The 10,913-nt window shown below is 42.0% G+C and overlaps 1 protein-coding gene across 1 annotated transcript in view; it reads left to right on the top strand.

The window, feature by feature from the left end:
• Positions 1–2,936: 2,936 nt before the first annotated feature.
• The window catches only part of pgm2 (phosphoglucomutase 2), a 9,254-nt gene continuing 1,277 nt past the window's right edge, over positions 2,937–10,913 (top strand). Inside the window, exons 1-11 of the mRNA XM_079219452.1 lie at positions 2,937–3,115; positions 4,970–5,137; positions 5,310–5,501; positions 7,007–7,090; positions 7,570–7,763; positions 8,008–8,197; positions 8,289–8,386; positions 8,896–9,076; positions 9,357–9,450; positions 10,245–10,374; positions 10,470–10,662. Of these exons, the coding sequence (XP_079075578.1) occupies positions 3,041–3,115; positions 4,970–5,137; positions 5,310–5,501; positions 7,007–7,090; positions 7,570–7,763; positions 8,008–8,197; positions 8,289–8,386; positions 8,896–9,076; positions 9,357–9,450; positions 10,245–10,374; positions 10,470–10,662 (1,599 nt within the window). The 5' untranslated portion in view covers positions 2,937–3,040. The remainder of the gene's footprint in view (positions 3,116–4,969; positions 5,138–5,309; positions 5,502–7,006; positions 7,091–7,569; positions 7,764–8,007; positions 8,198–8,288; positions 8,387–8,895; positions 9,077–9,356; positions 9,451–10,244; positions 10,375–10,469; positions 10,663–10,913) is intronic.

Here is a 10,913-nt window from a genome sequence, read left to right as displayed (position 1 = left end):
AGAAAGTTGGCTATCACAACAACAACAACAACAACCACCACCACCACCAGCCGAACCACACATCTCACCACAGACCCAAAAAACACAGAGCCAACCACACCTTTTTCAACGACAGCGACTTCGTGGTGGCCGCGGCGCACAAAGCCAGAAAGAACAATAAGCTCAAGCAACAAGGAAGCAAGGTGAAACCGTGGAAACCCAAGAGAGCGGTTCCCAAAGACCGTCCCCCGGTGGCTAAACTCATCGTGGATGAAGCGAAGGACTTCCCCAGAGGTGGAGGCAAAGGCGAGGGAGCCGAGATGAACAGGAAGAAGAAGAAGAAGAAGAGGGCGAGTAAAAAGAAGCTAGCTCCTTCAGCGCCACCAGAGGCGGCCACCGGTCCGCAGGGGTCGGCGTTGAAGCAGCCGAAGGGGAACAGAAAGAGTAGGGCGCGAAAGAACGCCGACAAAAAGCTCGCCGCTCAGACGTACCCGGCAGATGAGAACCTGTTCATCATCAAACAGAGGAAAGGCAAGAAATAGCGACCGGTTGGTGCGAGGCGGAGGCGTCTGCAGGACCTGCGCATAAAGTTTGCGGCGTTCGTGACGTTTTGGGGACGTCTCAGACATTTTTGCTGACTCAAGTCGTAGTTGGAGATGCCAGTGCTGCTTTGTGGGGTTCATCTGCCTTTTTTTTATTATTATTACTGAGGACGTTTTGGCACGGCACACTAGGAAAAGCACAGATGCAAATGATGCAGCGAATGCATGTTTCGGGGTCCTGGCCTGGTGTTGGTCTTACTGGGACACTCGAATAGACCGGGAGAGGTTCACAATCTTTAACAAGTCTGTTTTTAAAGCAACACCCGGGTGTCCGTGGGAACAACACAGTATCACGGCAGTTTGTGAAATAGATACAAGATGCAATCCATTGGCGAATTTGGTTCCCTGTAATCATTCCTCCAGATCACACTGGTCCCATGCTTGGATCTCCTCCTTATCCACTCTGTGGATGGGTGACATCATTCAGTTGTTTTGTGCAAAAATGTATTTCAAAGTGTATCTGAAACTTCTGCAGTGTGAGTTTTACAAATCAAGTAGATTAATTTAAGTTCCAGTCTCTCCACGCAGCTGAACAGGGAAACAAAGCGGACAGAATTTATTACTATAAAGGACTTTGGAAGATATCCACTTGATTTGTCGAACATCGTATTGGCTTCAGATCCTGGCTTCTGAATACATTTTTGCTCAAAATGACCGACTTTGGAAGCGCTTTAAAAAGTGATCTTTTGAAGTCCAGTATGAACGGGAGGAAGCAAAGAAACATTAAATATGAAGCTATCCGTTCAAAGTAGTTATTTCCACCTGTGGTTTTCCTGCTATAAGGAGTCAAAATGTCTGCTGAGAAGAAAACGGCTGCTTTTATTCAGTTGAGTAGTTATTTAAGTCATCTTTACAGTTCTAACAGGTCTTAGTTGCCTTAACTTATCAGTTATCACGAGATGATTAATGAGTAATGGTTAAGACGGTCGATTGATGTCACTATCATATTCTCTCGTGCCGTTGTTCACATCATTTGCATGATGTGAATTAAAAACAGACTGATCTTTGAAGTAGAATTAGATCATTTCCCAGGGCTTCTGCATCCCCAAAGAATGGGAAACTTTTACACTCATATTTGGTGAATTATCCAAATATTTGAACATACTGTAAATACCTCTACTACTATATGTTTGATGCAAATCTCTAGAAAGTTGTGATCTGGATAGAATGCATCGCTGACACAGTATTACACCTTTTCACCATTCACTACATCAATTCAGTTAACATGTTAAATCATGTCATGTTAAGTGTTACCTTGATAATATGATCACATGATATGCCCTAAATCTCTGGGATGAATACAACTTGAATCGGCTCCGTCGTGACTTCTTATTTCCTTCATTCAGGTATAGATGTCTGGTTCTATAATTATTTACATTGCTTTTTATAAGATAACCACATTAATATGTAAACTAAAGGAAACTGTAACATCAAGATCACACGGGGGAGTTAAGTGCTGACAATACCACCAGTAATGGCCTCAAAGGATGAAGAAAAGTGTCTCATTTTATGAACCAAATAAAATATTTTCTGCTCAAAATGTTCCTGACTATGACTACAGAGTTTTGCTGAAATGAGCATGTCAGATCTGAGGGTCACTTTACCATCTCTATCCAAACTAAATTGCAAAGTTGCCCTGCAGTATTAAGTGGATTAGAAGGAAATAATACAGTAAACTACCTCAAAATAAAGTACTGCAGTAAAAACTGTACTTTCAGGGTTCTTACGGTCATGAAAAACCTGGAGAACCATTTTAAAATGGTTATTTCCAGGCCTGGAAAAGTCCTTGAAAAAAATTAGATCCCAAAAGTTTTGGAAAAGTCATGGAAATGTGTCATATTCATGTGTTCATGTCGTTCATTTACGCTGAGTTTGAAATAATTAGTATGCATTTAAAAGAAAGATGCTCAAAATATAAGCAGGCATACATACAGGCATCTATCTATAAATGTTTATTCTTTTAATCAAACTATTGTCTCATTCATTTGTGTCGTTTAAGGTTTACTGTATGCTTTGTATTCTCATTGTTAGTTTAAAAACTAAATTTTCTCACTTTTTCATGTTTACACCGAGATTTCACAAAAAAATGTGGTAATGGAAATTTGGAAATCCATTGGTCAAGATGTGTATGAACCCTGAGTTTATTAAATGTAGGCAATCACTGAATATGTTATTGTATTTTTATAGGCTATGTTTCCACTTGTGTAAAAACGGTTGAAGCAGTCAGCGACGCCCTCCTCGCTAATAACTTATAATTACGACATTAACGGCCATCAGTGAACGCAGCAGGAGAAGAACTCGTGACGCGTCACGCCGCTCCGCCCCGCGCGCCGTGGACAGCCGAGTGGTCTCTCGTCAACTGCTCGCTGTTCCTCCACTTGTGTTGCCGCAGGTTTCTGTGTGAGTGCGCGCTCCTCGTGTGGCCATAGTCGGTTCGTGTTTGACGTCAAAGAAGGAAAATGGAGAACGGTTCGTCCTCAACAGGAGACGACACGCTGGACCGGGCTGTCAGCCAGTGGCTGCGGTACGACGAGGTGAGCGTGACGGCTAGCCAGCTAGCTTAATGTGCCGTGGCCGTGGGTCAGTGCTACCTGATGTTGTCCGAAGGTAAGTGTCGGTGTTGGATTACCAGCAGCAGGTACTGTGGGAGTGAGATGCGACACACACAACGTTAGCTGTTGGCTCAACTTTGTTGTGCTCCGTTCACGTGCGTATGTTGACAGGTCTGACAGTCCTTAATAACGGATTAAAAGTAATTCTGGAAAGGACCAGCTATGTGAAGTCACAGGGATAGAGTTGGTGTTCAAGTAGTTTCCTTCCAAACCAAGTTATTGTCCATTCCTTTCTAGTTTGACCTAGAAAGTCAGTTCAGATGAACGTGCAAAATGTGTAGTTTGTCTCAAGGCAAGTCTCCATTAAATACATCAATGCAATGGAGGATATCTTTTTTTCTACCTACTGTAGGAGTTCAGTTATGGAAAAACGCTAAAATGGATGTAAGAACTGTCAAAAGGATTATTTCTAAAACAATTTTTGAGGGTTACAAGTGTGAATGAAATGTATGTATATGGAAGAAAATATATATATATATATATATATATATATATATATATATATATATATATATATATATATATATAATTTGTCTTTTCTTTATTTCAAATTAATTATCGGATTTAATTGATAATAATAATTTAGGATAGGAAGATGTAAGCATTTTTTGCTTCTACCTATACCTTTTCAGTCTTTCTGTTTTGTATATTGTATAGAATATTGTATTGTAATGATTGACTGAATAAAGAAACACAAACACTACCAAATCACATAGTTCCTTCAATGATATAGTCAGTGTATGTAATCGTAAATAGTATGTTGTGCTGTAAATTCATGAATCAAATATAAAAGCCTCACATGCCACACACATGCGACTTTAACATACACTTACATTAACGCTTGTCTGAGCACTTTTATTTTATTTTACTATTTTATAACAGTGCAATTAATACCCATTGCACTGTTGTTGTCTTTGATTGTAGTTTGTTGTTTGTCTCGTCTCATGTCTAATGTTATGCACCTTCCGCCAAGAAAAATTGTGTGGCTTGTGTTGTTGAAGGGCACACAGATGTGTGACCAGGCGAACATGCATCCGGCCATCTGACCAACACAAACCCACTCATTCATGGTCTTTAAGAGACATGGGATGCCACTAATCAGGTCACATTGGCAGAGAGACCCTGGCTCATTAGTCTGCACATAATTGCATTAGGGCAGCTTTGCTCAGTGGCTCGTCGGAATAGGAAGCATCATGGATCCATTCATGGCTGCAATTTGTAACCAGGCTTTATTTTTTTATTGGTGGAAATACAAGCAGAGCACAATTGTTCTGTATTTAACATTTCCTTTAACCAGATTACTTATTTAATAAGGTTTCTGCTTAATTTTAAAACATTCGTTCACATTGAAATGCGCCACAGCTAACAAGGAGAACAGATATCCTCGACACTGCACACAATCTGAATAACAGCTGAAACAATCACTCAACAAGTTTAACGGAAAATAAACTACTTTCATTTCACTTTGTTTTATAAAGACAACAGACTTAAAACTGCCACTCGGTTAATATTTTACTGCAGTCATTGGCAAGGATGTCTTCTAAAAACATGCCAGACGTTTTAGTTATCAATTCAATTTGAAAGTCATTTTTCAAAAGGGGAAACAGCTAAAACTGCTCTTGATAACAAAAACAAACTATTGGCAGCCCTAAGGAGTGACATAAACATTGTCTATAGATGTTACATCAGAGATCATACCGTCTTTGGGAACATGATCTCCAGCTGTAAGCGATGCGTTGCAAGTCACTCGTAAGTAATCAGGATTTCTCCCCTCAGAACCCCAAGACGGCATCGATGGTGCAGGACCTGCTGAGAGACGGAGCGGTGGAGGCTCTGAAGAAGTGCTTCTCCTCCAGGATGGAGTTTGGTACGGCAGGTCTGAGAGCAGCCATGGGCCCTGGCACAGCCTGTATGAATGACCTCACCATCATCCAGACCACGCAGGTCGGTGCAGAGATAACTATTATTAAAGCCACACATGCACATTATTGAATCTCGCTCTCTGCTGTTAGAGGATCTCAGTGCGGTTCCTTTTCTACCCGACTTCCTGTCGCTGTGGTGAAATATCCTTCACTTTTCTCTCCCCCCCACCAAATATTTTCACCGGATTTTACAGGGTTTCTGTCAATACCTGGAGGAGAGTTTTGATAACTTTAAGGACCGAGGGGTGGTAATCGGGTACGACGCCCGTGCCCACCCTCCCAGCGGGGGCGGCAGCAAGCGCTTCGCCAGCCTGGCTGCAGCCGTGTTCATCAGCCGAGGGGTGCCGGTCCACCTCTTCTCTGACATTACCCCAACACCATTTGTGGTAATATCTTCAACTTTTTTATATATATATTAATTATAGTCCAGTCACAATGCTTTAAAACAGAAGTATCAGTTGACTACTTACAATTTTAAATATGCTTAATGGAGCAAATTTGTGATTGAAAAAGTTCAGTTTCTTGGTGGAGCAGGTGACAGTGGCTCAGAAGCTAAAGGGCAAACTCCATTCAAAAGGTACACCTCCCCTTTGTATACTGCCGGTTGCATAACACACACAGGATTCACCAGGTTTACTCAGTTTAAGACTTGTGACCCTTCACCCGACTTTGTGTCGTTCATGAAGATATTCTTTAGGGTCGTACTGAATTATAAAAAACCTTTTAACATTAGAAGCTTATATTTTCAGACTTTTTAAAATGAAACTTCAAATTTCTCTCGTCATATTTCATGACATCGTAACCCAAAAGAAAATAAATGTTTTCCGTTATTATTGATATATAAAGGTAAACATTGGGAGAGCAAACATGTACATTTTGGAAATGATTGCAACTATTGTTTTTTCAATGTTTGGACTTTATGACACGCAAGAGTTATTGAGGATGTTTGGATAAGGAGTCGCAAACAATGTGACAGTAACCAATGGAATCTAATTCTACAAACAGTAAAATGCTAATAATATAAGTGTAGCCTGATCTGTATCTGCATCTGTGCAGAAATACTGGCTATAAACTGAATTAATAGATCTTGAAAACAGAAGAAATAAAAAAGAAGCTCCGCAGCATTTGAATATCATCGTTATAAATGAAGCTGGGAACTATTCTGTAACAACCTAATATTCATAATGCAGCCTAGACAAAATATTTGATCTGAACATCAAGTACTTAGTGATACACACACTGAAAAGTAGTACTTTCCTTTGCAACATGACAGTGATTACACAACTTATTTAAGTCATATTTTGGCAGTTTTGAACACAGAACGAGGACCAGTCAGAGTTAGTCGGCCTCTCTCATCATTCTAACTTTACATTGCTCATTCAGTTTGTGTAATTGTGGGGAACCTGAGTGAGACACTGATGTTGGTCTTGTTTCTCTGACCGATAAACGGAAACAGTCGATAAATTATATTCACAGAGTTGATGTCCCCATGCATGTCCTGCAGCAACTAGTTTATAGTAAATATGTTGGTTTGTTTCTGGTAGAGAAGGTCAGTGGGCAGCACAGCGAGGTTTTGTTTCCACGAGCAGGAGGTGTCAAGAAGCATAGCAATGGATGTTTTACAGAAGTGCCACACTAACCTCCCTTTAAGATCGCTTGGAGCAAAAAACAGAGTATACTGAAATGACTGCCATAAAATGATTCTTCAAGGACTGGTTATATACAACTGTCAACATTTCTTTGTATTTGTTTTCCTCTCGCATTGTGTGCTTGCAGTATTCTATATATATATATATATATATATATATATATATATATATATATATATATATATACTTCATATGGTCTAGTATGATCTTTGAGTGACATATTTCTGTCCGGCCCCCCGCAGCCTTTCACAGTTTCACACCTGGGTCTGTGTGCCGGTATCATGGTGACCGCCTCCCACAACCCCAAGCAGGACAACGGCTACAAGGTAACCGCTTCTACTTGCTCACTTGCTTCCTCACTTATTTACATACTTGCTTGCACACTGGCTTGCTTACTTTCTTGCATATTTACTTTCTTACTTTGTGGCTTAATTAGTTATTTGCTTATGTTTTAGCTCGCTTATACAAGTTGTTTACTTTCTCACTTACTTACTTAGTAATTCATTTTGTTACATGCTTTCTTGCTATTTTGCTTGCTTTCTTACTTTTTGTTTTTCTTCTCATATGTTGTGTATTTACTCTACAGTATGGTGAACTGAGTTTGGTTTTGACTGTTAATCGGACCAAAGCTATTTGAATACGTCACATACATTTGACTCCGGGAAATCCTTATGGACATTTTAAATGTTCTGACACATATATAATGTATAAATAAACAACAATTAACAGATGTGTTAGTTGTAGTCCTCATCCTTTGTGCGATCTGCTGACATGTCTGTCCTCCGCTGCTTCCTCTGGGTCTCAGGTGTACTGGGAGAACGGAGCCCAGATTGTGTCTCCTCATGACAAAGGTATCGCCAAGGCCATCGAGGAGAACCTGAAGCCGTGGCCTGAGTCCTGGAGAGCAGAGGAGGCCCTGAAGAGCGTCTTGCTCAAAGACCCGTACAAGGACATCAACACACAATACTTCAAAGCCATCCAGAAACACTGTCATCACAGGTGATTCATCGAGAACCGACTGAGCAGCAAATAGCATTTAAACACCTGAGGGAGGCTCGACTTAGAACTAGATAGACTGAGTTCCATTGATGGTTGTAATGAAAATATGCTGCTATGAAATACCACGCTTGGCCATACTAGGACACACACACACACACACACACACACACACACAGTAATGAAGGCAAAACAAGGACACATGGAAACTTGAAAGGGAAAAAAAAACAACAGTGTCTCCTCACAGGGACGTAAACAAGAGGTCAGAGGTGAAAATTGTGCACACGTCTGTGCACGGCGTTGGCCACACATTCGTCCAGTCAGCTTTCAAGGCCTTCGACCTTCACCCTCCGTACGCTGTAGAGGAACAGAAAGACCCAGACCCGGAATTCCCCACGGTGAAATATCCCAATCCTGAGGAAGGAGAGGGAGTGCTGGTATGTTTTGGACATTCACAATCACATGCGGTCGTGTATAGACGGGGTATTTTTGGTTGTTGAAGGTGCGATTTATGTGTGTGTGTTACAGACACTGTCGTTTGCACTGGCAGAGAAGGAGGGGGCCACTTTTGTGTTGGCGAACGACCCTGATGCTGATCGACTGGCCATCGCTGAGAAGCAGGAGAGGTCCGTGTTTACGCTTATTCCATCTTTCAACACGTTATCAACGTTAAATTCATCAAGAGACGGTGGTTACCTTCCTATCTGCTGAAAAGTATTCGTCTGATGTAACTTGATCTCGGGTCAGTTGACGCGTGCCGATATGAGTGGTCCTTATCTCAGTATATTATATTGGAAATCTTTGGATAAACAAATTATATAATGTGTCAAATAACTTTTAGCTCTCTTCATTTAAGTCTCCAGTATTGATAACATATTTTTTTATTTAAGTTTTATTTGATTATTTTATTTTTTTCCCAGAAACATCCAACTCCAAACATATTACTACATATCACCTTTATAAACCCGTCTTGGGTCATTTTTGTGCAACAGCAGATCGAGAACTCCTTCTCGCGTCAAATATTCTTGAACCAATGCAGAGGAAATGCTTTGAATACCACCGTCTGGTGATATTAAAGGTCATGTTTGTTTGCATGCCAGCACTTCCGTATAACGTCTGTCTCTCTCCGTGTCAGTGGTCAGTGGCGAGTGTTCAGTGGCAATGAGTTGGGGGCGCTGCTTGGCTGGTGGATGTTCCGCTGCTGGAGAGGGCAGAACTCTGACGCCGCTGCGGTGAAGAACCTCTACATGCTGTCCAGCACCGTCTCATCCAAGATACTGCGCGCCATCGCTCTCAAGGAAGGCTTCCACTTTGAGGTAGCGCTCGTGATTTGGTGCCAAAAGTCTGCTTTACTTCCACAAGAAGACAGCCGTGACAACATTTTCCTGTATTTCAGGTTCTCCTTGCATTGAGGGCTCATGAAACGCTTTCAGAAATACCACTTTAAGAGAAAAATGTTTGAACTGTAGCTAAATGATGTTCATAAGACAGTTAAATGCACTCCATTATTGGTAGGCTTCTTCATTATTGCAAATGTTGCTTCTAGTTATTATTTCAAACCACACGTGACGGTTGCTGTCGCCTCTGTTTGGACAGGAAACACTGACGGGGTTCAAGTGGATGGGAAACCGAGCCAGAGACCTTTTGGACCAGGGGAAGACAGTTCTGTTTGCCTTTGAGGAGGCCATAGGTACGTACACACACACACACACACACAGTATATTCATACACTGTGGTTCTGATTAATGATCCTCCACGATGTCACAGAATACCTTTATTTGATCTGCCTGAAAGTACTCATCTGATGTCCATGTATCTACTAGGGTCAGCTGACCCGATAGAAACCTCCGTGAGGCGTTGACGGACCTTACTTGATAATAGAAACTGCCAAAGAAGAGTAGGCCTAGAAGTAAATGCATAAGAATAATGTACTGTATAGAAACCCTCACCCTTTGCTAAGTCCCTCCCTCCATCGCAGACTGACCAATCGTATCGTAGCGTAGCGTAGCGTAGCATCAAGGCTTAGCGAAGGGTCAAATCGTTGTGGTCTCTTTTTTTGTTTTCAAAGCCAAAAAAAAAAAAAGCCCCTTTTAACTTCTTCAGACTCCTCCTCTGCGTCTGCCTCCCTGACAAAACCCGTAGCAGCAAGTGTATTCACTCTGGTGTTCTTACCGAGTTGTTCAATGAACACATTAGCATTAACATCAGGTCAGCTGAGGACCTTGGCTATGGTTAGTCCGCAGTCAAACCCCATGCAACGGTTTAAAGGTCGCTTGAGGTTAACGCGACAGATGTGCGCTCGACGCACGCATACATCACATATCAACATTCCCTTATAACACGATTATGAGGCTGCAATTGGAATCGCATGCCTTTTGCGTGTACTGTTAGTAACAGAAGCAAGTGACTTACAGCAGCGGGAGGTTTATGCACACTGGGGATGAACTGAAAGTGTGAGTGTGTGTGTGTGTGTGTGTGTTTCAGGGTATATGTGCAGTCCCTCTGTATTGGACAAGGATGGAGTCAGCGCTGCAGCCATAGCCGGAGAGATGATTTCCTATCTGGCCACAAAAAGCTCAAGCCTCTCCCAGCAAGTCACAGCCATCTATGAAGAGTAAGACACACAACCGTCTGTCTTTGATTTGTTCGTGTGAGGTACAGCAGACTTGAGCTCCGTGTCTCTCTCTCCCCCTCCTCCCTCTTTGTCAGGTACGGCTACCACATCAGCAAGAACTCCTACTTCATCTGCCACGACCAGGACGTGATCCGCGGCCTGTTCGAACGCCTGCGCGGCCACGGCGGCCAGAAGGACTCGTATCCCACCGAATGCGGACGCTTCTCCATCGCCACTGTGCGGGATCTGACCACCGGCTACGACAGCAACCAGCCCGGTAACAAGGCTGTAAGTGGACCCACGCACATTTTTAAACACGCGACTCCAAATAAAGGATAATGTTGAGATTTATTTTTGTCAAATAAATAAGACTGTTTGCTAACAAGTTAGCCATATTAACTTAAAAAGCTGAAGGGGGATGTGCCATTGTTGTGGTCACAACTTTCCACTGCCCCCAAGTGGCCAAAGAAAAGTCAGTTAACACAGGTTTAAAGCTGGACTTTTTAAAGGTCGGTTAAGAGCACTATGATTATACTGAG

Source organism: Taurulus bubalis, assembly GCF_910589615.1.
Source record: "Taurulus bubalis genome assembly, chromosome: 6".
Classification (NCBI taxonomy): Eukaryota; Metazoa; Chordata; class Actinopteri; order Perciformes; family Cottidae; genus Taurulus; species Taurulus bubalis.
The sequence above is the reverse complement of the archived record's forward strand: the minus strand, read 5'-3'. Positions and strand labels throughout refer to the sequence as shown.